Consider the following 26638-nt stretch of genomic DNA (forward strand, 5'->3'; position numbering starts at 1 on the left):
ATGCACTATTGTATGAGTACATATACGTATTAAAATGGAGGTACCAGACACCTAAGGAGTTTTGACCTACGCAGCTGTGAGGTTCAGTCAGATCTCTGTCCTTCAATTCCTGCCCTCCTAAGAGGAACTGTCCTCCATCAAGCAGAGATCAGCTGCTCGCACATACCAAATGAAGTACCAGCCCATGAATATTTACTTTGCTCATATATGAATTCAAACAGACATAAAGCCATTAAGATTTATAGCTCATGATATTAAAAAAATAAAAACTATGTATCTAGCACTTAAGTTTTCCTATTCTCTTTCACTGCCAACTGGCAATGATCCAGCCTGACCAGCAGGTAAAAACACTAACTAGTCTGGTTATCTGCAAATAAAAGAGTGCCAAAGAACCAGTAGGTCATTTTTTCCAGGAATGACTAATAATTCTGGTCACCCAAACACAAAAGTTGGTGCTCGTTTTTCTGAATAACAAGCCCTTTTACAGTCTGTTTATTTTTGGGCACCCAAAACCCATCAAGCACTTTGGAAGATATTGACCTTAATGTTTTCCGAATAATCAATTGAACTAGAGAAAAAGCCAGTATTCAGAATATATATAAAAGGCACGATCATGAAAAACTTTAAAAGGACATTATCAAGTAAATATGCTCCAAATTCCATTTTACTAGAGTGCCTTCCAGACTGACTGGATTTTAAAAGAAAAAAAAATTAGTTGCCAACTATTTTTAAGCCACTGTTCAGTCAAAATTCTACAATTTCTTTCTACTGTAGAACAGCAAAGACAAGAAATAACAAAAGGTTAAGCTTTTTAGTCTGAGAACTGTACTGACACCACTGATGTCAAGTTATTCTTAATGGTACGACTACAAATGCTGGAAATGTGTTGTCTCATGTCCACATGCATTAGTATGGATATGATACATACTTGTCAATTTGAAAACTACAGGTGAAATTGCTATTTTCAAGCTATGGAGTGAAAAGATGGCAGAAGTGGTTTTATTTTTGAAAGGAGATGAAGTGGAGTTAGCAAGCAGGAAGGATAGTACTTGATAGCGTCCTTTCAGAAGGTGGCATTCAATGGCCTAATTATTGCTGTATATTAGCTAGTACTCAGCTTTTTAACCAGATATATTTACAGCACGTCAGTCTGAACATTCCCAGAGCACAGCTCTACATTTTACTTTAGAGATATAAACATAGAACAGTTAAACATATGTAGTCCTGTTTTAGAAACTGAACTTTTAAAATTTAGGACTTCTATTGTGCTTCTTTGGATAAGTCCTATTTAAATATTGATAACACTTAATTTCTATAGCTCTTCCACTATTTAACAGATAACAGAAATCTTTGGTGTGTTTAAGTAAGAATCCATAAGGGTACAAACTTCAAAACATGAACATTCAGGCAGCTCTGGCCCCTCTCTTACAAACTGCTGAACACCAAAGTAGATGGGCATTAAAAGAACTTAACACCTAAGTATTTAAACAGGTTTCAAAATGATCAGTGTCATTTAGAGTTTGTAGAACTGGGGTGATAAAAAAACTTTTCATCATAGATCATTTGTAGTCAGGCCACTGGATAAATTTAAGTTACTCACAGTAACACACATACTTCCAGTTTCTCATTTTAAAACCACGAATATAGAATTTCTCTAAAACAGTAAGAATAGCAGATTTCTGTGGAAACTGGTGAAAACTCTGCCTTAGAATGCAATTCTTATGAGGAATAATTAAGATGAAAATATGACTTCCCACAATTTATTTGGCATAATCTTGACCAAATCAACACGGGGAGAATTATTTTTAGAGTATGCTTAAAATAGACAATTTGATGGGCTTAAATAACACCAGATTTCATGTTAAATTACACTAGACTTCCAGTACAAAATGGTTCTTTTTGAAAAAACCCTTATATCTAGTAAAGAAAAAGCCAAAATTAAAGATACAGAATACTCTCAAGCATTTGACTTTGTTTTATAAACACAGTACAAGTATCTGAAAAAAACAAAACAATTTTGTTAGCAACTCACAAGAGATTTATAATTACCCATTATTTCTTTTTAAAATAAAAGTAGAGTGCTGTCCTGGAAATAATAGCCTTTAAATTTCTTCTTCAGCACAAAACTTGAAAATGAGCATGCTAATGTGGGGCCTTGCACAATTTAGGCTCTAACAAGGATAAACCATGCCAATCCTTTATTACTGTTTATAGGTTAAAACGACCTTGCAAATTCTACCATTTCTCTCAAAGTTATAGTGTGGGGCACACTTTAGAAAACAAGGAAGATTAAAGAAGCAAGAAAAAAATGCCTATATAATTATATAGGATTAACTTTAGAAAATTAGACAATACTGCTGTCTAAATTCTCACACACAATTCAGTATCTGATATTAGGGACCAAAGAAGAAATAAGAGACCAAATTTAGGTAGCCTAAACTCTCTATACTTGATTTTCTTACTTTCGGGAATCTTTACAGCTCCCTGCTTGGTGACTTTAGAGAATATATGAATCACTTTTCAGAAGAATCTAGTTCCTGTGTCCAATGGCTAGGCTTAGGTGTCAGACAAGAATTTAAACCCTCTAAAAATGCTTGAGGGTTCAATCACAGCTATATTTTAATTTATACGTAAAGCATAATTGGAAGTTTTTGTTTTACTTCCTGTTCCCCCACCCCCATTACAACTTTTAATGAACTGGACATAGCCCTTGTTCTTCCAGTATGCTTTCTATGACACTTAAAACATTAACTCAAAGTGAGATGCAGAAAGGCAAACAAATTTAAATTAATAGCCAGATATGTAATTACATTTTTCGGCAACTAGCCTTAAAAGATATTTCAGAGCATATTTTTTAAAAGACCATCTGCAAGATTCTTAGAAACTCTTAAAATCTCAAGAAACACTCTCTCAGTATGCATAAAAATGTGCCTAAATGTTCAAATATTATGTAAACAAACCTGTTTTTCCAAAACTATGCAGAAGACTCATGAGCCCAAATAAAATATAAATCTTAATTGCCATATCAGCCTTCTGTTGGCTAATGGCTTAGAAAGTTAGGTGGAATGTTATGGTCAGATCATGAATGTTCATTGTTTGAAATATTCTGTACAGTAGGAGCTGCATCTAGCCCCAGTAAAGTTCCAAGGTATGACTGGTCTCTAGGATCCAACATTTGCTCAGGCCTTACAGGATGAACAATATTTGCAGGTTGCGGAGTGAGAGTATATTTCTCTAGAAATGATAAATCTGTTGCTCGCTGATAATCTGCCTGCTCAGGTTGTGGAGGAAGAATGCCATGTGGCTGAGTAGTATGCTGCATCAGCTCAGCTTGAGGTTCAGACATCTGAACCGGTACCAAAGTCACTGGCACACATACTTCTGTAGATACATTCTGTAGCAAAGTTTTGGCTTCTGTTTGATATGCTTTTGACTGTTCCACATACTGCTTAGCCTCAGTTTGGTAAACTTTGTCATCAGACGTGTACTGTACTGGTAAGGAGACTAACTTTTCCTCGGAAGAAGACGTCAACACCTCTTCTGCAGCCTTTGTTCCATGCACGTGATCAATATGATACTTCAGCTTGTCTTTTCGTTTAAATGTTGCATTGCAATGTTGACAATTAAAAGGTCGAGCATCTGAATGAATAACCATGTGTTTTGTCAATGTCTTCTTAATTCTAAATGACTGATTACAGATTTGACATTTGTATGGTTTCTCACCTACAAAGAAGCAGAACTAAGAATTAAAGATAAAAGGTTACGCTGAGTAAAAACATCTCACACACATACATATGCAAATACATACGTGCATTATAGCAGAGAAACCTATTATAAAAATAGTTCCATTGGAAAAAAAAATAATACATTTAACAACAATTTGGGACTCAGGAGCGTCATTAGAAGTTTGTGTAAAAACGGTACTGGCATACCCTTCCCCCTAAATACTTATCCCAATATTTGGGATTTCTGCCACGTACACATAATCAGAATATAAACCAAATTCAAAAGGAATCATCTTTAAACGAGGATACTGATATTATACGTAAAAATACAAACTGAGCTCATTTTTTCAAAAGGATAATAACTCTTTGAAACATAAGGCACAAAAGGTAACACCAAATGTATAAAGGCATAAACCTTTCCAAATGGCTTTCAAATCTTCATAATCAGCTGAAATTAGTATTCCCTGGATCATGAAACTGATCAGAAGTCTGGGTAAATTTGACGGGAATATACAATTAGCATCAGTAGATTAAAGGAAGTTTCAGGTGTAGAGAGCATACCACAGAGCCTACATTGAGGATTCTTAACATTTCAATACATTCAGAAGATGGTATTCAGGAAGGGCCAACATATGACTAAGAATAAAAAGTCTTGCTGCTTCCTGCTACTCTTGCCCTGAGTACTCAAAAATTATAATGATGTAAAATAATTCCATCAATTTTGATGCATAGACTCCCACATATAACCCTTTTTTTACCTGAATGTGTCCTAAAATGCATTTCCAAACTTGATTTCCCTTTAAAAACTTTCTTACAGACTTCACACTGATGAAATGTTGCTTTATATCTGATATAGAAAAGAAAACATATTTCATGTTACTTTTTTAAAACAAAAGAAGATAAAACACTGAAATTATGAACACTGAGCTTTTTGAAATTTTTAATTGCAAAATAGCGGTTTGCACATTTCTTCACTTGCATTCATACTTCCCACCATCTGTACGTCAGTTAGGTCAATTAAATTCTTTTCTATCGCCAGTTCTATATTCTCTGCTGGATGAAAAGATTGGCGCTTAGCATTCAAAGAGCAAAGGCCATTAAAACTTCTTTTCTGACCCCAAATACGAGCTGCAAGTAACATGTTTGCCTAATATCCACAAGAGGCTTTTGCTCTGGCAGAATTGTGCCACATGTTAAGAACGGTTTAGGCTACTGGCTACCAAGAAAAAGCAAGCATAAAATAAACAGACAACATACCGTACTTCCAAAACAGATAAGTTTATAAAGGCTTTTATGCAATGTTAACAAATACAAACATTTAAAATACATGATCTGAAAAACAATTAGGTTTCAGTTTATTTGAAACACCTCTGAAAGACTTATTTTTGGAAGAATTAAAAGCGTTATTGTATTTTCAATTTGTATATATACCTAGGGTTTTAGAGTTTTTAATCTACTTTCAAAGCTACTAATCTACTACCAGCTTCTAAAACAGGTAAGTATGGTCTTAAATGAAGTCTGATAATTCAGTCCTAGTTGAACAATAAGAAATATTATAGCAAAATATCCATCTAGAACAACAGTGAGACAGCTAATAAGTGACAGACTTCTACTGGATTAAAATTTGATCCTTTATCAAGCTTCTACTTACTTGACTTAATTATGCTACAAAGAAAAAGTGCTTAAATTGTGAAGACAATTTTCCAACATCCATTTCAAACTATAATAATGATATTTCTACCAAGAACTAAAGTAAGGCATGACAAATGCAGACTACTACAACTCTGCATGAACATGCAAGTCTTAATGAAACTTCAGTTACAGTACAGAAGTGTTTATGCAGTTACCAAAGACACACATACTTCTGCCAAACTATGCAGTTTCCAAAGACATACTTACTTCTGCCAAACTTTTTCTCCTAGATGAACACTTTTATAATGAACAGTGAGGTGATCTCTACGGCCAAAACACTTTCCACATTCCTCACACTGATGTGCTTTTTCACCTTTAAATGTAAAATTCAACAAATTTTAGTTAAATCTTCTGGAACATTTGCACTCTTTTTAAATGTGTATCAGCTGTAATTGTAACACAAACAAAATAGCACATCCATGAACAAAGTCCAGGCAATCAAGCTCTTCCATACCGTAGTCAGCATGGGATATACCAAAGGATATACCAAAGGATTCTGTGTTACCAGAGGATAAAATTCAGGATGTAGGGATAGTTCTATCAGAATAGGAATTTTTACCACTCTTTATTTATGGCTATTACTGACCTTTTCTCATTCCTACACAGCAATTCTTGTTCATTAGTCAGGGAGGACCTTTCCCACAACACCCACTGAGAAAGGAGGTACAACAGAATGACTAGGAATCCACTCTCTTCTTTATGACCTGCAGCGTTGTATGTCCAAAAATTCATACCCAAGAGGCTTTAAAATAGAAGCTTATTTAAACATACAACTTACTTTTAGCCACTAATTTTTAGAGTTTAAAATTAGTTCTAAATTTTTTTTAATTATCCTCATTTACATATTTACCTTTTTCTTTTATGCTGCTGTTTAAAAGTATCTTGACTCTTTCTAGTCATCTTGAGATCTTCTACAAAGTGGCAGAATGTTTCTTCTCATGTAAGCAGAAGGAGTGTGGACAGTCAAAGAATGTAACTTTCTAGAGAGGGGGAAAAAAGCAAATAGAGTAGAAAAGAGGATTTTTTGTGTGTACTTGAGTTTTCAAAGATTTCTTTATTTTATAGCAGACATGATTTCAAACACTAAACAAGAAGCTGTCCTTCAAAATAATGGCTCAGGAAGTTTAGACTCTGATCACTTTCATATTTTCATGCTACCTGGAAAATAATTTACCTCCTAGAAGCCCTTTGGATCCTGTTCTGCAAAAGTCATCCCTAATGGATGTTCCCTCTTTCTATATATCTCATAATCTTTCTGCTATCAGTGCTATATAAAGATTTTGAAGTGTCTACTTCCTCATGATCATTCCCCTCTGGCTTTTCCCAGGGTTGACTCCTGCCATCTTCCTTCCTTCCTCCTCCCCCATAATGGGGACTCCAGGAACACCTCTTTGATGCTATTACATTAAAGTGATCAGTGTACAAACTTTGACAGAAATTGTGACAGCTTCTTCTGTGTTGTGATATTAATGTTTCACACAATTGCTATTAAAAAAAAGAAATCTGAACTCACAAAAATCCTCCTTTTTCACTTTTGCTTTTTTTTTTTTTTTAATAAATCAGTGTTACATGTTTTTGTTACATGTTTTTGACTGTCCCTCAGCTTTGTATGTTAACATGGAGGAAACATTGGACTTTTAAGCCTTCAAAACATATAAGGAGATTAACCCTACTTCAGCACAGCTTAAAAATAATAAGGAACATTTATTATGCCTAAAATATTACTTGTAATGGAAAACAACATGATTTTTATTACACTTATGTTTATTTCAAAGTAGCAATTTTGAACCAATTTCCAAAGAAAATGCCTACCTGAGTGTATTTTTTTGTGTTTTGTCAGATGGTCATGACGAATAAATGTTTTCCCACATTCTTCACATTCATATCTCTTGTCATCATGGTGGACTCTTAGATGAAGTCTATATTAGAACAGAGACAAATGTACTTCCTTATCACTGTTTGAGATTAGCAAGTTGTGGTCATAAACGTATCCACAAAATGCACTTTTGTTAAGATACTCTATAAATCAAATTCAGTGCAAGATACCAGAAAACTCATTTTTTAATAGCTCACACAAATATTGGGAAGTAGCTTTCAACTGAAGTATTGTTAACTGCTCTTAAATAGCAAGAGAGAACACAGCTAAGCTCTCATATCTGAAATTAACTTAGCAGGACAGTTTACTCCTCCTCTTATCTTCTCCTTGAATAACAAAAATGCAATAATTTTAGAGGTACAAGAAAGTGAACTTTGATACGAGATTCATATGGGATTCTGTCTCTGTTTAAACCACAAACATGTCTTGTGCTAAAAGTAAAATCATTTTTCACAGAGTACTAGCGTATTTTAAAACTTAAACATTTTTAAAGCATTTACTAATGCTCTTAGAGTCGGAATAAATCAAAATACTACCTCATGAAGAACTAGTTTGACAAAGAATACATATCAATTACCAAATAAGAGCCACTTCAGCATCTCAAGATACTAAAAATCTGTACCTGTAAGAGCTTCCATGACGAAAACTCTGCCCACAAATACTGCAAAGATGAGGCTTCTCTCCACTATGAATTCTCAAGTGTTCTTTCAAAGTTGTGCTGTTTAACAAAGGCAGTAAAATTTAATTTTAAGCACTTGCTGTCACTGCCACTTTGAAGTGAAAACAGAATTTCATGTTCTCAGCTTCTTGAAGTCTGATGGATCGCAGTGCATCCAAATAACTGGGTCAATTTATACGGACATACACACGTACGCATACATTCAAATGTAACACAGCCATCTATTTTACTATTTACTTAACAAGCTGGCTCTGGAAACAAGATAATCCAAGAAACACAATAACATACATTAAAGAAAATACCAGTTTGGACAGTGTTTTCTAATGTAATAATCTCCTTGTTATTATTGATATCTAATGTTTTATTTATAGATATTTATTTTTATAGACACTCTCAGTAAAAGGTATTTGCCACCTGGATGTTGACCTGATTTACTTATGTAATTAAGTATATTTATGTATTTAAGTATATTATGTAATTAAGTATATTAAGCCACTGCTTTAAAGTCAAAACAAAAAAGAATCCAGATCATGTATCTTAATTCAACTTAATTCATCATAGAACTTTTAAAATAATATAAAAGTATATGTGTTCATATTATATAATATTTATTACATATATTTATGTGAGTATGTGCACATACTCATATGTAAGCCTACTTCTATCACCTTCCAAATACAAACAAATGGAAAAAAGCAGGTGAAAATTCCAGTCAAACAAAGGAATCAGACAATAAAACAGTAAAATTTACTGTACACAGAGTTGGTGCGTGCGCGCGTGTGTGCGCATGTTTAAACTAAGCAAAACAGAAAATTATTTGATCTCATTCCACTATTAAAAATTTTTTGTCCACGATACTTTTCGTGCTTTCCATCAAAAGTTTATTATTCTTAATGACAGCAGTAACATTTAAATATTTAACTGCATTCTATAACTTAAATGAGACTTGAAACACGTAGATATATTTACTTGGGTATTTTACATAGAAATTTGTCTTACAGAGCAAAACGCACTTCACAGAATTGAAAGACTAACCATACTTTATGCTTGTTTACTATTTCATTACTGCATTAGTACATTTTGTTTTAACACCTGCATAACCCATTTACAAAGCTACTGGAAAATAACACCAAACACAGAACCTGTTAGGGACAAGTGTTCCTTTTACAATACTTCACGGGTTCTTTGTCAGTCATTGGAAAAAAGTTGAAACATATTGTAGCGTACATGAACTAAGAATTTTTTATTGCATACTCCCCAAACATAAGTAGAATCTTAGCCACAGTAACTAAAATTAAGTTGACTTCTGTCAAAGGAAAAAAATTATGTTTACTGTTTCAGAACCTAAATAAAAAAAATCACCATCTGGAAAACTTTATGCTACTAAAGAAGATATACTTAATACAGAGTAGTACAAAACACATGCACTGAAACCATGTGAACAACTGTTTGCAATTCCCCTTTTTTCCCCTCAATACATCTACAATAGAAAATAAATGGAGAGGGCAAAGAAGGAGAAAGTTATTTCTACAGCTTCTATGCATTCCAATCTACTGATGGACTGAACTGTAGTAAGTATTCTCTGTTAATTACATTTTAGAACCATATATGTGGACAAGAATTACTACTCAATATTTAGAGCTTCCGTTTTTCAAAGTGCTACGTTAACAAAATTTTTCTCCCTTTAAGGAAGAAGAAGAGGCAAAGACTTTACAGTACTATTCCATCTTCTGTGAAACTGTTTTTGGAAAAGCCCAGTTTCTTCTTAGTCATTCTCACCAAGTGTTCCTCACCTTTCTGTCCTCATCAGTGTATTTGCCAAAACACCTATGGCAGAAAACTCTTTCCCAAAGACAGGCAAGATGTTCTTGCACAACACAGGAATCTGAACTGAAGTAAAGACTTTATTAATACAATTCTACTTCGTAAGGAATTACCTACGTTTATCACCCTCGTATTTAGATGTTATCAGAAACTCGCATGCTACCTGTGGCTCTGACACTACTTTCTGATACACTAGCCCTCTGAAACGGACTCACTTACCTTAAAAACTCAAAGCTAAAATATATTCAGAATATAAGCATGCCAAATATTTCTCTGTTCTGCAAATGTTCAAGTAGCCATGCAACTCCTTACCGTTCCCTAACAGATTTTCCGCAGATGAAACATGTCCATTTTCTCTTTCCTCCGTGAGTACATTCTATATGGCGTTTCAGATTTCCTGTATCATTAAACTGACGGCCACAAATGTCACAAGGAAAAGGCCCTATAAGGAGACAGACACACAGAATATTAACTGTCAGTTAAACCAAACAAGATGCACAGATTGGTGACTTGAGAAAAACCTGATCAATTTACAAAGCAAGAGTTTTGTCTAACAGATGATTAACCTTTACATTATAGTCAACACACTTTAATTATACTTCTTGCCAAGCAGTATTCAACTCCTTAAATTATTATTTTGCAAACCTGAAATTTTGACAAGTATCATAATTGTAAAGCAAAAATTTAGCATTAATAGCCAAAATAATTAAGCCTACTTAGACTGTTACAAGAAAACAGATTTCCATTACTATCACTCATCTGTTCCCTAGTTTCTAACTGGCAGAAACATTTTTAGTACAAAAAGGGTCTTTGGAAAACTTCAGGAAGAATCTGACTCCATAGTCAAGAACCAATGTATGCAAAATACAGTATTAAAACAAAACTAACCCTACTACTTGTTCCCCCTTGAACTTTGCATTTATAGATTATAATACAACATCACAAAAAGATAGCTGAATAGAAAAGTGGAAAAAAAAAAACCAAAACAAAACAGAAAATCTGTAAGAGAAGCAATTGGAAAAGGGGCAGAGAGGGTAGAAACCAGACTGATCAGGACATACAATGGTGGAGGAGAGTTTTACTTTAAATCTATTGTTTACATGTCAGAAGGAGGTTTCTATACCGAGATGGAATTTTTCTTGATGTTTCAATCTTGCAAATCGTGATTTAAAGTGCTCTTCACAGTAGGTACACTTGAAGGGTTTATCCTGAGAGTGAAGAATCATATGTTCTTCTAAATGGGGTCTTCGAGTGAAAGATTTCTTACAAATCTAAAACAATAATACACTTGAGTCAAAGATGCATCAGTTATAACCAGATTTTCTTCCTATTTACAAAATTCTAGAAGTTTAGTCCATCTGTAGTCTGCCACAACGTAAAATTAAACGAAACATGTATTCTTAAAAAGCATACTTCATCCCAGCTTGTAAAGCCTTGCAGTCAACAACAGAAAAATCAGTGTTCTCCATAAAGCCTAATGAACTGCTCTATATAAATTAGGATGCAGATCCACGGCCTAAATTAAAACTACTGGCCACTCCTGCATACAACCACATGTTCCAAGCTCCTCCTTTCTAGTGAATCCAGCACTTACCAGACTCTTCTCCTAGGGTGCTTCAACACAGTAACTCAGCAAAAAATAATCTGACTGAAAAAAGTAATTGGCTTTCATAATTGGCTGAAACAGCTTAGTGGGACCATGGTAGAAAGCTATTATACAGTATAAGCTACCGGAGAACTACAGTAATACCTGATCCTTATTTCCACTGGGAAATTCTCTGACAACATGCATTAAAAAGAAGGTGCCAATACCAACAAAGAAATATTAGCTCAGTATCTACATTAAAGATATAGAACTTCTAGAGCTTTAAAGATACATGAGCTTTTTAGTACTGTTTTCACATTAAACAAATAAAATTATTAGTGGTCATTAAAGTAGGCATGCTGTTGGATTAGAATTCACCACATTTAGGAATTTAAGCCAGCTATCACATTTTAACATCAGGGTCCAATGCTCTGATGCAAATCAATATGAAGCTTACTGATTTCATTGTGAAACTGTTGCTATCTTTTATGATAATAGCTGAACGCAGTCCTACCAAATTCCAGTACATTAAATCATGCACTCAGTTTCTGAGCGCATACCTGAATTATCATCTTTTAGACTCAGAGAAATCAAAAGCCAAAACCTTCTTTATTTAAAGACTCATTTACATTAAATATAAGTTGTTCCAGTAGCTATAAAAAGTATAATAGCCTTCTTGCTTTTCTTTACTATCAATGCACAAATGTTTCTCTGAATTTGCTCATATTTCTCCAGGGCTAAGATTTAAAAAAAAAAAAGAAAAAGTATAAGCACCAAGGCCTGACCGATATGGTCAGATGAACAACCCCAAAACAAAGTCATAACTTTCATAACTTTTAAGGCCTCACTTCATTCTCCAGCTGTTATAAAGGCTAAAATTCTACCCTTACTTCTAATTCTTTCTAAGTCCAATTCCAATGCACATTCTAGAGGTACAAACAAAGAGTTTACCAAACTATTCATCTGATAAAAATGCTTTACGAGAAGGAAACATTGACTCTGCAAAACGTTAATTCCCTCTTTTAAAGCCTTTCACAGTTAGCAACAAAGGAAATCTATAACACGCTCATATGAAATAGCTTAATCTGCAAGGTAACACCCTCTGGTCACAATACCTTCAATCATGGTGAATCACCTGCAGAATGAACACTACTAATTCCTACAGCAAGTTTCCCAACCTCCTACTATATATTTATACACCAAAATTTATAAACAAAGTAAGATTAATAATTGTATGCTGTTATAGCACCTAATACTACAACCTTCTGCCCATATTGCAGAGTTAGCATAAACAAAACATCCGTCAAGCCAGCAAAAGTACACTCATTCCTTACAAAGAAATAATAATTAAAAAAAAAGTATATGTAATTTCACACACATCCCTCTCCTGGAGGAAAGCAAGGAAAGGATTCTATTATTTTACATCTAGATATAATTTAACATATAATTACAACTCTGATGACATGCATATACAGCTAAATGAGAAAATGTACCATAATTAGCATATGTTTTCATCACTATTGAGGAAGCCTTGCAAAAAAGTATACTTTATGGTCAGTATATGAAGTTCAGAATTACTGGGAAAGCAAATATTCTGATTTTAAATAAATCATAACAGTCAAGTCTGCCAATAAATGTATTTTAATAAGGATAATAGCTGATCACATAAAAAAATACTGTATTCAACTATTTTAGAATGCAATTTGGTACTATCTACTCGGTCACAAGCTGTATATACAGAATAAAGTTCGGTCTTTAATTCACTGCATAAAGAAAAAATTCATACTATGGCTTACAAAGCTTACTGAGATCTTGCAGATAACACATACCACATTTTCACTTGAATATTCAAATCACAAAATAAAATAGTAACTACATGGAAAAAAAAATAAAAGCCCTAAAAAGGCTGAAGTACTACTTACATCACATTTCCAACCCTCACTCTTTGTCTTCTTGATAGAAAGAAATTCTTGTACATTCTCTGGATGAAACCTAGCAGAAAGACAGAGGCTGAGAAATTGACTGAAAATGCTTTCATATTAATTAGCATATTTAACAAAGGCAGTCACTTCCAGTTCTTTTCAGTTCCCCATTTGTTATAAAAAGAGTAGTTTATTCAGGGAAAAAAAAGTGCTACAGTTCAGATACAAACGTAGTTTTATCTTGACTTGAAATAAAAAAATTAACATGAGTTCAATACAATAAATGCAGATTAGATACAGCATATTTTTATCTGCTCGTAAACACTATGAAAGACAAGGAAGTTCTAACTGAGGTATTAAACCCAGACTATATTCAATTCCTTTCCTTGTAAATAAACGGAGTATTTATAACTTTCTAAGATGAAGATCACCTAAATACTGAATTCTCATGTCTAAACTTGGTATATTCTGAAAGGTGATCATCAGACCAGAAGAACAGAATATTAAGTATTTGATTCTAAAGGCATAAGAAACTGTAAAGTACTGCTAATTATCAGCTCTTGTAGAATCCCATACGACAATGAGTAAGACAGAGGACGGTTTCAACTATAATGCTTTATAGATCCTTACAAGGGAAAGAGAAAAAAGTGGCATGTAAATAATAGTACCTTACAGTTAGACTTGTTACAAACAAAAGGAATCTGCATGGAAACAGTTTATTCATCTGTTATTGTCGCCAGTATAGCATCAACATCTAAAAACAGGTAAGATCTTTCATTCTTCCTCCAAATTAGAAAACACAGATGCTTACTAAGGCTGTTGTGCTCAACACGACATGCAAACATCTATAGCAAAAACTATGACAGAGCTACCACGATAGAACTGCTTTGCAGTTGTTATTCAGTCAATTTCTATGCACTCTGCATAGTAGGTAAGCTGCTACTGCTAATCCTTGTGTTCTTCAAAAAGAGTCTTTATTTTAAAATCCACTTTGAGAAATAAAGCAGAAAGTTTGCTTGTGTGGGCGCACATGCATATATTTATCTTAGCTTTTGAACTGGGAAAATGTTTCTTTAGACATATGAGACAAATGTACTCGTACTTGCCTCTTAACATGTTTTGCTAAAGTCTTCTTACTTGCATGCAGCTTATTGCAGTAGGGACACTTGTGCTCCTTTTTATGAAAGTCAGTGTCACTAGAGTGTTTCTTTCTGTGCACTGTCAGGTTGGACTTGGTTGAATAGCGCTGATGGCATATATCACACTCAAAAGGCTTCTCACCCGTGTGTACACGTGTATGGCTCTCATATTTGCCTACAAAATATAATTAAAAAAAACAACTCTATTAGCACAAACCGTAACAGGTATCACCTAGAATATGTAGGGGTTCAGCGTTCATTCCATATGCCCTCAAGTGTGATCAGCGTTAAGTACCTTCCCCACACATCTAAAGATTTCTACTGGTTTACTGATTTGCAAATAAAAACTACACAGTGATTATACATGCATTTTACCTAAGGTTCATCTAAAAACTTCCATCTTAACTATTTTTAAGATAAAGAGTAAAAATAAAATATTTCTGTATCACTGTTAAACCTATGCTAAGGTTACGAGTCCCCCTTGTCCCTACTGCATGATCTGTCCGGAAGTACTGAAAGATATACCACTTTTTCATTACACTGATTTATGAAGTATCTCTTCAGAACAAGGAACAGTCAGGTAACAAAGTGATATTTTTAAGCAAGGTTCTTTCAAATAACAAAAGACTCAGTGAATGATATGGACCCTTGTAAGTGTTTCGTACTTGGGACGAAGGTATTACCATAAACAAAAAAACTCTTCTCCCAAGTCTTTCACACTGCTTGTATGCTCCCTTCTGCTTATCGTTGTCTTTTCCAAGGATGGAACTCAGTCCTACACTGAGGATCTACCTATGTTTCCCTGCATAATATGTACCATATTTCTAGGAGTTTAGATAAAGGAAAAAGTACCATAGGTGTAAAATATAAAACACAAACTGACTCTTTACAGCAATGTAAGTTCATGAAACTCGCTTCAGGCATCATTTGATTTAATGCCACTCCTGTGGTTTTTGAGCACAAAAACTAGAACGAGAAGTCGTGAAAGTGCAAAGAGAAAAGCACTTCCAGCGTGCACAAGATCAAAACATACCATTAGGATCCTAAATCTTTACAAGCCACTTATGTACAGTAGGTTTTCAATATTAGAGACAAAGTCCTCAAATTCAGCAAAATTTCTATGTTTATTTAAGATACGGCATTATAAGTAAGTCTCATCTTTTTTGTGTTGCACAGTTACTATTATATAAATCAGTGACCTTGGACAATTCATTTCACCTCAGCCTCAGTATCCCCATCTGTTAAATGCTGATAACACTACCTTCTCAGGCTGTTCTTAAGCTCAACTAGTTAATGCTTGTCAAGCGCTTTAAAAATGAAGAGCAGTATAGAAAAGCTAAAATAACTCATAAATATAACATATTTGTTATAGTCAAGTTTTTTGCAACAAACAGGAAAATAAAAATTGCTTCCATGTTCATATTAAACCACTGTTTGAACAACAGCAAGCTAAATGGAATATGTTAGTAGGAATTAGCATGCACATCATTTTTATAAACTCTAAAAAATTTCAAAATGATGAATGATACAATGACTCTGTTATTAAAGAATAGCAAAAAAAATAGCCTAACACTGTAAGGAACAATTTCTTTCCCAATTCCTCTGAGCAAAAGCGAGTTAATACCTTATACAACCATGATTCAATGTTTATTTATCATTCCAGTTGAAAGAAAACAAAAATACTAATTCTGGAATCCAGTTGCATTTGACCTTTAATATGGGAACAGAGGACAGGAAAGCTTTGGATGAGCCAAGACCGGAACTTTGACTCTTCTGATATTCGGAGTAACTATCACACCTAGATTTGACTGTAACAAACACTATCCTAATAAATCAGATTAAGTTGCCAAGGTATTACTTGGTGTTAACCATAAACCATGAAAATCAAGCTAGTGGTCAGAGTGACTAGGTCCTAAGCAGCTATGCATCATGTAGAATAGAAGAATTTCAGGCTGTGATATTAATGTGTTTTTGTACACCAATAATAAATTAGAGCCTAGTTTCTTGAAGTGAATTTAGCAGAAAACACAAGACAGACTTCAGATTGCAAGCAGTTTACTTTATATTTTCATATCTTGCTACACTTCCCTGTCTTTTCAAGGCTGCTTTCATATACCATTCTAACAATCAGAATCCAGAGTAACAAAAATGAGATAAACTTGGTATTTGCAGATTTTTATAGAACGTAATTAGTCAGTTCATTTATTCACATTGATTAACACCACAAAAATAATAGTTTATACACTTAGAAAAACTGGTATACTGGGTTGAGGGGAAAAAAATAGAAATTCTAATTTTCATTCTATAGAAAAGAGAAACTACTCATTTTATTTCCCATACAAATAGCACCACCATATGGCAAAAAGAAAAGAGATCAGCCTCACTTGCTCTTACCTATTCGATCAAATTTTTTGTCACACTTGGGACACTGCAGTAGTTTTTTGCTACTGCTTTGAATAATTACTGGAGCTAAGCCTTCAGGAATATTTCCCACCGAGTCAACAGCCTCAGAACCCTCTTCAGTATCATTATGCTCCTTCTCACTTTGCTCTTCAGTCTCGGAATCTTCACCTGTTACCTCGTCTTCCTGTCCTTCTTCATCAGCATCACATTCACTTCCACTGTCCTCAGATTCGCTTTTATCAGATGTTTCCTTATCGGAACTGACTTTTTCCAAATTGCTGTCAGATACGTCACCACTTTCATTGTCACTGTTATCAAACTTGGCTGGACATTTACGATTTCTCGTAGATCGCCTAGCGGAAAAGCCAGCCTTCTCAACCATTTTTAACCCATGTTTTCTTTCTAGTGAAAGGGATTTGTGAGCTCTAGCCAAGTGATTTTCTAAGGACTTCTTGTAACAGAAGCTTCGGCCACAAAAACTGCACTGGTGACTATTTAACAGTTTACCAGTCAATTCATTGAGTGTTTCTACTGGTGTTGGGGCATCACTTAACGCTTCAGACTGTATGTTAGAAACACTTTCGTTATTTAGTAACTTGACTGCATCAATGATATCTAAAAATTTTGCTGCTTCCAGCACTAATGGAATTTCATTTTTATATACAAAAAACTCAGAGGTGTACAGAAACTCAAGTAAATGCTGAAAGACAGAATGAGTTACGTGATCTAATGTGACAACATCAGTGCTTGGATTTTTGCTCAAACAGGCATGAAAATAACTACTTCCAACAGCCACCACAACTTTGTGAGCGCTAAATTCTTTTCCTTCTACAATTATGAGCAAATCACAAAATGATGGATGCTTCTGTCTATCATCATTTAAATACTTAAGTAGATTTTTGTTATACTGCAGTGAACTCAGGAGCTTTCTTTGTTCTGATGATGGTGAAAGTTCTTGGGAAGATTCAAAGTGATCTGCAGGAGCTATTTCTGCAGGCTTTGAGACAATTTCTCGCTCACAGTCTACTACAAGAACCTGATCTGAAGTAACCCTCTCATGGCCAAGATGAACCTTCTCATTTAGATTTGCAGCGAGCCGTCTCCTTTTCTTCATTGCAGAGGCACAACCTTAAAATCTGGCGCTTCATAGGTGACTGAAAAAAAATTCTGGTGAAGACTTGCTTCTGCTCCAGGCCTTTTTGAGAAAATATGTAACAATAACGTCATAATCTGCAAAAGAATGATAAGAACGATGCTTAGTTCTCAACTGTAACTTCCTTACTAACTAATGCTCTCCGTGTTTCGCTTAGTTGTCTTTACGCTGAGCATCTTCAGCATTTATTAAATTACTAGACTCTCACCGTGTCCGATTGCAGACGAGCACACAACGCTACCCAGAGCCAGGGAACTGACACCGCCTATTATTAGCTCTAAAGAGGCGATGCAGGCTGTTCTTGCTCTCCAGCCGTATACACACACACACGCGCAGCCTGCCAAACACTCAAGCACAAGCGTCTGGTGTTATTGTCATGCCGACGGGCACCCGCTTCGCTTCTACCCGGCAGCCGGCCCGGCGCGGGGACCCGGCCGCCGCCTGACAGGGCCGAGGGGCTGCCGGAGGGCGGCCGGGGGCGGGGGCGGCGCGGCGCCGCCCTCCCCTCTCCTCACCCGTCAAATGTCAAGCCCGCGGCCAGGCTCCCCACCCGCCTCGGCTCGGCCCGCAGGAGACGCCGCGGGCCGCACCGCCCCCTTTGTCCCTGCCGCGGCGGCTCCGCGGCCGAGGGCCCCGCGCCCGCGGAGAGGGCGCCCCAGGCCCGCGCTCCGCCATCGGGGGGGCGGCGGCGAGACCCCCCCCCGCCGCCGCCGCCGCCGAGCGGCACGCAAAATGGCGGCGGCGCCCGCGGGCTCCTCCTCCGCGCCCGCTGCCCCGGCGGGGCGGCCCCGCGGCCACACGCACCTGCGCGGCGCCGGGCGCTCCCCGCGGCCCCCTCGGCCGCTAAACACCGCTGCACTCCTCGCAGGCAGCCGCTTCCGCCCGCTTCCGCGTTCCGGCGCCTGACGTCACGCGCAGCCTCGCTCCGAGAAGGGAGCGGGCGGTATGGGGGGGGGGGGGTTGTGAAGCCTCACTGCTGAGCATGCGCGAGGGCACGGCCACGGGGGCGGGGCGGGGAGCCCCGCCTCGGGAGCTGTCCGTTGGGAGCGAGCGGGTGGGCGTGGTGCTCGCGAGGTAATGGGTGTCACCGGCCGTTGTGACGGTTACGCGTCGGCAGTTCGAGGCGGCCGGCGGCCGGCTGGTGATTGCGGGCCGTGGGCTGAGTCTATGCCTTTCGGCGGTGCTGCGCCGTGGGCGGGACGGAGGAGCGCCCGGTAGGCCGCCGCTATCGCCTCACAGAGCCGCGGCCGCGGGGGAGGAGCGCTGTGCGGCGCGCCGAGGGCGGCCGCGGCTCGCGAGGCGTTACCGAGGTCTTCTGAACCCTTGGCACCTCCAGCCTCTGCTCTGGTCGGGGTTCAGTGGAGGGAGGAAAAGATAGGCTTGATTCGTGTGGCGTGTCAGAAGCAGCTGTTACAAGTTGGCAGCATGGAGAGCCAAGCTTCGTACTACATGACACAAGTTTGATACCGTTTCAAGAGATCAGGTGCACAAATATGCAAAGGTAAATTGACCCCCGTGTTTAAAAGTACTATGTAAAAGCAAGTAATGTTAGGCTTAATCAGCTGTCCATTACAAATAACTCAGCACGTTCTAGCTGCCAGTAGTTTTCTTTAGTAATTCCATTATTTTGCATTTACAGTGTCTTTTACTAAGTATTTCAAAGCCCTTTGAGTACCTTCTTGTGAAATTTCCATTATTTTAATGTCTTCCTGAGACAAAAAAGTATGCAGACAAAACACACCAAAGTCCTACAGCTCGGGAACGTATCCACTTGGGGGTGCAGTTTATCAGCATATTAAGACATTCCTAGTTCTATTAATTATATTTTTAGCATTCCAAAGACAACTAATTCCTAGTGACAATGTGACACTGAAAATGAGTTTGTTTTTATGAGAACTTAAAAAAATATATATTATTTTAATGCAGAGTTAAACTAATCCAAAGAAGTGATTTGAAAATTGATACACTTCAGATAATAAACAGTGCCTGTTTTTTCAGACATTGTTATTGAATTTTTCAATAAAAATACTGAAAATTCTCAAAACATTTATCACCTCATGAATACTACTGTACTGTCTGTACTCGCTGCCTCTTACAAATTTTAATTGAAGTCTACAGTTATTTCATATTAACTTCATTTTTCATTGTAACACTAAGTAAAATCAAATATTCTAAGATTCAGTTAAGTATTTCAGATAACATTTTAAATAGCGTCAGTACTTTCATTTATTATCACGTCTACTGAAGTGAAAAAATAGCAATAGCATCATTAAGGAATAATAGAACAATCAATATTAATATGCTTTTGCTTGTACAGAAGACAAAATCTAATTTCCTTTGGGCATCTGCTGTTTTAGAATGTTGCTTGTGCCTGTCCAACGTTCATTTCTATAAAATCATAGTTAAGCTTTACATGAACTGTAAAAATAAGTTTCTGTAATATTTTAGTTTTACACGGGAAAGGGAAAAAAGTGAGTTTTGAGAGCAATGCAATATGCATTTTACACTGAACTTTACATTTCACTGTACTCTGAACAGTACTTTTGTGAAAATAGCATTTAGCCGGGTAACTGACTTCTTAGGTCTTATTGTTTCCATAGCAAATATGATCAGTTTGAAAACATAAATATATGTGCTTTAAGAGTTTCAATGAGTGAAATATATAAGGAAAATAAAATCTTGATGAGAACCATTTTGACAGCAGGTGTGACCAAGCAAGGAAGCTGTTTTGTGGAGCAAGGACTGAGATTTGCTGAGTTGTGATTGCATACCAGAGTGAGATTCAGGTGTTTTTCAGGCTGTAACTGCTACATCGCTTTAGACAATAATTTTCAGACCTGTTCCCTAGCATGGAAAAATTCAGTCAGAAAGACATAGATAACTGAAGAATTGTGCGTACCCAAAAATATTTTGGACATAATTTCTTCCAACAGCATCAGAAGAATGCAGAATTGGCATCCAAACTCTCCTCAGTTAAAGAAAATAGAAGTTGCATATCTGCGTTAGGAAATGGACTTTGGCCTAACGTCATGATTTTCTCACCGTTCCAATTTAAGAATTAAAATCAAGTTGTTTGACCATACCATTTGGGGTTTTTTTGTTTTGGTTTTGCTTTTTCTTCCTATCCAATTTTTTAGTTATTTGTTGCTAGTATTCTTTACTCTACGTTGAGTACTTTTTGTGTTCTCAGCTGTCTACAAAGCATTGATGAGACTATGGTCTCTGTCCTAATTGCCAAAGTGTACAAGTTCAGCAGGCATTTTGGCTTAACACAAGCCTAGATAACACTTTTTTTCCTTTTGCCCAAGACTTACTTTCTGTTTTATGTCACATGAAGGATTTAGTTCAAAGAAAAATTATTCAATGCTAAATGATCCATACCATGGTGGCATTGCTACAATAATTATCCACTGGAAGCAAAATGCCCTTGAACTCTCCGGTCATTATGGTTCTTTCAGAGTTAATTCTTTTGTAGTTAAAGTGGTACAGGCCAAATTTAACTGTAATTATCCTTATTGTGCCTAGAGTTACTCATGCTAACTTTTATCACCACTGTTACTAGAATATCTGTCGCATAGGTCAGATAAGAGGGTTGATTTTATGTTAGGTAAAGAGAAACAGCATAAACTGTTTGAACGTTTGTAGTGTAATATCCACGGAGTTATTTGTCCTAGTCATACTAATCATAATGTGAATAAGGAGAGCACTATTTTCTGTGGCTGACTGTCACTTCCCAGAATTGTCCTAAACATTTAGAATAGGTAATAAATTGTTTTAACCCTATGTACTGTGGTTTGCGGAGGGATGTTATTTATAGATTGTAAAAATCTCTGTGGCTGTCTTTGCAGTTATCACCAAATTAAAATAAATGCAACATTCCTGAAAATAAAGCCATTTTCTAATATTTTTTAAACACTTGTCAAAAGTCAAAGCAAAGAAGCACTTGCTCATCTGTATGAGACCTTACATAATTTACAAATGTAGCTCTTAAGATAGTGTCCAAGAAAATAATAAATGTATTAATAATATATTTATTAAACAAGCATTCTTGAAGTATTGGAAATTAAGAAGAGACAGCTTTATGCAGAGGAGAAGGTGATTTCATCTTGAAATACTTGTTCTCCAGCTCAAAATTTTCACTTCTAAGTTATAACAAAACTAGAAATGACACATCTTTGAATCAAATACAGTGTAGGCAATAAGCAGATAGAGTATCATCTCTGATTGTAAGCATGCAGCTGCCAACCAAATAGAAATTAAGTTACAAAAAAATAGCATGCAAATTTAAGGATCTGGCAGAATAAGTCCCATTTATTCCCCAAATATTCTGTAACAGCTGTTCACAGTAAGTACCCAGCTATAAATCTAATCCTGTAAACAGTCAGATCCCCTTCTAAACAGCAACCTTCACTTTGGCCACTCTGTATGACACTGCTGAAAGATGACCCACGTTGTTATTCATACATTTTGTATCCCAGATGTGTGCTTTCTTCCATGTAGCAGTGATGGGAGGGATCTGGGGAGGAACCCACAAAGCCTGTACTTCCTCTGTTCTGAGATTTTTCTGTTTTTTATTGCTCGTCACCACATACACACAAGTGTTTTAAATTAGGCTGGGAAGTGAAAGGGTTATAAGATTGTCTAGAGACTTCAACAAGTTTTCTAGCCAACAGTGTTGAATTAGAGTCCATAGCTGGAACCATTGCCAAGAAATTCTTTCAAATAGACCATGAAAAGACCACCTCGGTTCCTCAGTTCAGTTCTTTGTGGAGCACTAACCAATTGGAGCCTTGTCATACTATTATAGATGTTTGGCACCTGAATCCTGTTGATCAAGGGTGTCCTCTTCTCTCTGCTCTAAAGTGCAACTGAAATGTGTAGAGAAGCAGGTCAGATTCAGTCTCACTGTATTGGCCTACCTCACTCCATCCAAGAAGTGTAACCCAGGGAAGGACAAACACAGTACTTCTATTTGGGCTCTCTCCAGTTTCTGCTGAAGAGAGGATCTTTGTCCCCTTGTGTGTGCTGTCAGCTAGTATGGATTGAATAAAAATAAAGAACCGCAGAACTGAGATAACCTAATGTCAACCTGTTGGAACACTGAATGCTAAACCACTGGATTCAAAACCATAGGTAGACTCTTGGGTGCCCTGCATTCCCTTTGCACTTTGCAAATATACCAGCTGGAGAAGCCCCTCCTAATACATTCCTGCCAGTGCTTGTTGTGCTGTCATTTATGCCTTGCTCCACCTGTTTCACTAGTGTTCTGCAGCCTATGGGAAGGGAGGGGGTAAGCCGAAAGCTGAATGAAGGAGGAGATTCATAGTGGAAGAAGTACCTTGTCTTCCTCTCTGCTGATGTAAAATCTCAAGCAGTGTTACACAATCACTGAAAATTAAGGCTACACCCTTGCCTGAAGTTGTGTAAAGAAGAAACAGGGATTTACACCAATTTCTGTTCTTTTGGACTGCGCTTTCAACAGGGAGAATTAAACCTTTTATGATCTAGACCATTAGTATCAAAGAAGCATTCTGCTATAATCAAGGCAAGACTTAGGGAGAAATACAATATCTTTTATTAGTTCAGATGACATATGTGGAAAAAACAGACAAGCTTTGGGCCAAAAATCCTCCTTGAGACAAGACCTGAAGAAGGGTTCATGTGCCCAAAATCGTTATTTTTCCAGCTATATCAGTTGGATTAATAAAAGATGTTGCCTCTCCCTGTAAACCTTGCTTCATTTATAGCCTTAGACTGTCATGACTGCAACAATATTATAACATTTCTGGTTAAAAAAAAAAAAAGCAAAACCAGACTTTCCTGTACAGATATAATCTTGGCTCTCAAAAATCCTTCTGTTCTGAAAACACATGGGATAAACAGCTTGAAATGGTTTCTCTTTGTCTTACATTGCTGCATTTCCACTGCACTGCACAAGAGACCTGTAAATACTACAGGAGTGCACTGTGTGCTCAAGCCCTGTTAAAATAAGCAAGAATTTCAATAATGAAGGGTAGCAGAGAGTTGATGTCATTGTCACTTTTTTCAGTCAACCAGAAACCAATTATCTCTGGCTGACAGGCCCAATTAAATCATTGGGTAGAGAGAAATGCCAGCTATCCTCCCTTAGAGTTAGGTAATTGGAGTTTTATTACAGTCAGACCTGGTTCTATTTGTTGGGTCACAGGATACAAGAGCCTTTCTAGTCTCTCTCTCTCCAGCCTTTCCACAGACATTCACTGTTTTTTCCCCCTAAGAAAAGCAGTTGCATTTTGCATAAAAAGAAGACATGAACATTAGGAGTTCTGTTATGAGAGGCCTCAGGTGAAGGCTTTGTATTGATACTTAAGGACGTAGGCATTTTATCTAGTACCCTTACAAGGACAGAGAGTTTTCAACTCTTACATTACTTTGAAACTTAAGAGCACATTTGACATAGTATTAGACAGATCTACTGAGAAGTTGGGTAATTCACTGTAAGGATTTGGCAAAGCTGAAGGCACTTCAGTGTCTGCCAAGGTCAATTCTTGTTCAGTTTAGTGCCTAGTCATGGCCCTCCCTAGTCTTAAGGAATGCATTGCTCAGGATGATACAAGGTAGAGGTACTCACCTGGCTAGCTCACTTTTTGAATTACCAAGCTTATATTAGGCCTACTTAGGGACTTCTTTAATACTATAAGCAGTCCATCTATGTTAAAACAAAGTTCCACCTGAACTAAGTTACCATTCATCTGTTACTCAGTGTAGCTTGTTTAGAGTATAGAGTAATGCGACTAGATTATTTATGCATGGACATAAACACCTTCTTGAATTACATGTAAAACAGAACTTTTGTTACCAGAAAGCCATTTCCTTATTCCTTTCCACAATACAGATCTTTTATACACTTCTACATACCTGAATTCCTTTGCAGAGTCAGAAAAGGTCTTTGCTATACGATAACATAACTTAGCACCTTTGTTATGCTATCACAGCCAATTTATGGCAACTTAAACTGGATGTAACAGATAGTCAGGTGCTTCTGGAACACTTACATTGCCCAGAAGAAAATAGAGTTTGGCTAATAGGTTAAAATGCAGATATATATATGTATATGTTTACAGAAATGTTTGTGTACATTGTGCTCAGGATTTTTTGCTTACAAGAAACAAACACAGACTGACATGTTGGTTTTATAAACACAGTATTATACAGAGAAGTTTCTGAATGGTATAAAAAATTAGGAAGCCAGAAATGGTATTTTTTAGAAGACGACCACATGAAGCTGACAAATTACCAACACCTTTTAAACCTTTAATCTGATAGCATTCTTGCTGTTATAACAACAGCAAGAAGTAAAATGCAGTCAGATAGGCCTACCAGCTCAGTATTTTTTATCAAGGCTTTTCAGAGCTCTTCTTCTTTCCATTGTGATGAACCTACACATGGTTACAGTTGTTAGGCAATCAAAATTCATCTCTCTGTTTGAAAGGCATGGTGTTTCAAAGCAGAGGAGATCGAAATGCTATTCTGTGCTGTCCTTAATCACTATCCATATAATTTGTGGGTGTTATTTCTTTTAAATTATATAGTTAATAGGTACATTTATTTATTTTTTACAATAACTTTTTTTTCCCAAAGACACCCTCTTGTAAAAGCTGTAGGATGTTTCAGGGTTATATGAGCATTTTTTTCCTGTCATTGTTCGTTAGTCTGAGCACAATTTACATACTTGATGATGCATTGCCAGTTTACTTACAATCAGGTGGAAAGGCTGCAGTTGTGAAGCTTATGTCTTGTATTACTCTGCTATGTACAAGAAAAAAACACGGCATAATGAAAGCAGGAGCATTATATCTATTTCTGAAGCATCACTACAGCACAAGTGAGAATTTCAAGACCATCTTTTATCTTGGGTGACACTCATTATCTGATTTCTTAATTATATTTGAATGGTAATTACAAAATTTTCACAAGAAAATATAATTAGATTCTGATATCGAGGCAGATTACAAGGAAATTAATTATGCTTTAATGCTGCTATTAAAGATGTGAGGCAAGACAAATTTGCTTGCAGTCAGAAAAAGTGGTAGTTAGAATATGGATTGTGCAAGTGCACAGCATGGAAGAAAGGTGTTTAACTAAAATAACCAAAAATTCAGAGTTAATTCTGCCTAGCTAGTGATGCAGTATGCATAAATGGCCAGCAGAGGAGCTTGTACAAGAAATCTTTACAGAGAAGTTATTTAAAACTAATACATACCGAAATAAAAACCATAATAGCAATTAAATGTCAACTGAGCTAGTAAAATGTCAGTATAAATGCAATACCAAGATTATGTCTTCTGTAGTCATTCCAAAGCGTAGCACTGGAATAATCCTGTAACAATCATCTCACCTCCTTGAATTAAAAACAAATGAACAAAAACAACTAGCTGCCTGGGGCCTTGCTGGAGCTAAACCTATTTCAGTGATTTCTTAGGTTATCGTCAGCTGTACCAGGGTCCATTGCTGTGTTTAGTTATTTTACCAAGATTAATATTATGTCATTTTGGAAAGGTGTATACTTTTTCAGTAAAAATAGCTGAAGGGGAGATCAGTTCTTAAATTAATTTTATTAGGGAAGAGTCATACAGCACGTGCAACGCTTCTAAACGAAAG

At 36.6% G+C, this 26638-nt stretch overlaps 2 protein-coding genes across 3 annotated transcripts in view; one reads left to right on the forward strand and one right to left on the reverse strand.

Moving 5' to 3' along the window:
• Positions 1-1960: 1960 nt before the first annotated feature.
• Positions 1961-18942, reverse strand: ZBTB41 (zinc finger and BTB domain containing 41). Of its 2 annotated transcripts, none has more exons than XM_068952092.1 (11): positions 18803-18942; positions 16837-18075; positions 14410-14617; positions 13304-13373; positions 10920-11067; positions 10109-10238; positions 7916-8011; positions 7230-7336; positions 5625-5730; positions 4484-4572; positions 1961-3723 (listed from the first exon to the last, which is right to left on the reverse strand). In XM_068952092.1, exons 2-11 carry the CDS (start codon positions 17957-17959, stop codon positions 3080-3082), a joined length of 2721 nt encoding a protein of 906 aa, XP_068808193.1. In that variant the 5' UTR covers positions 17960-18075; positions 18803-18942; the 3' UTR covers positions 1961-3079. The 2 variants fall into 2 exon arrangements, with proteins under 2 accessions (XP_068808193.1, XP_009668058.2); XM_009669763.2 differs by lacking the exon at positions 18803-18942 and adding an exon at positions 18207-18339.
• A 179-nt stretch (positions 18943-19121) lies between these two features.
• CRB1 (crumbs cell polarity complex component 1) overlaps positions 19122-26638 on the forward strand; it is a 166212-nt gene continuing 158695 nt past the window's right edge. Inside the window, exon 1 of the mRNA XM_068952099.1 lies at positions 19122-19499. The gene's annotated coding sequence lies outside the window, so the exon portion shown is untranslated. The remainder of the gene's footprint in view (positions 19500-26638) is intronic.

Source organism: Struthio camelus, chromosome 8, assembly GCF_040807025.1.
Source record: "Struthio camelus isolate bStrCam1 chromosome 8, bStrCam1.hap1, whole genome shotgun sequence".
Taxonomy (NCBI): domain Eukaryota; kingdom Metazoa; phylum Chordata; class Aves; order Struthioniformes; family Struthionidae; genus Struthio; species Struthio camelus.

What these genes read in the sequence shown, in the direction of transcription:
- ZBTB41 (XM_068952092.1), bottom strand. Translation starts at nt 17,959, where the DNA reads ATGAAGAAAAGGAGACGGCTCGCTGCAAATCTAAATGAGAAGGTTCAT. An exon ending in GGAGAAAAAGTTTGGCAGAA is followed by an intron (nt 4,573 to 5,624) that starts GTAAGTATGTCT and finishes TTTCTATATCAG; the next exon opens with ATATAAAGCAACATTTCATC. An exon ending in GCATTTTAGGACACATTCAG is followed by an intron (nt 3,724 to 4,483) that starts GTAAAAAAAGGG and finishes GCTTCTTTGTAG; the next exon opens with GTGAGAAACCATACAAATGT.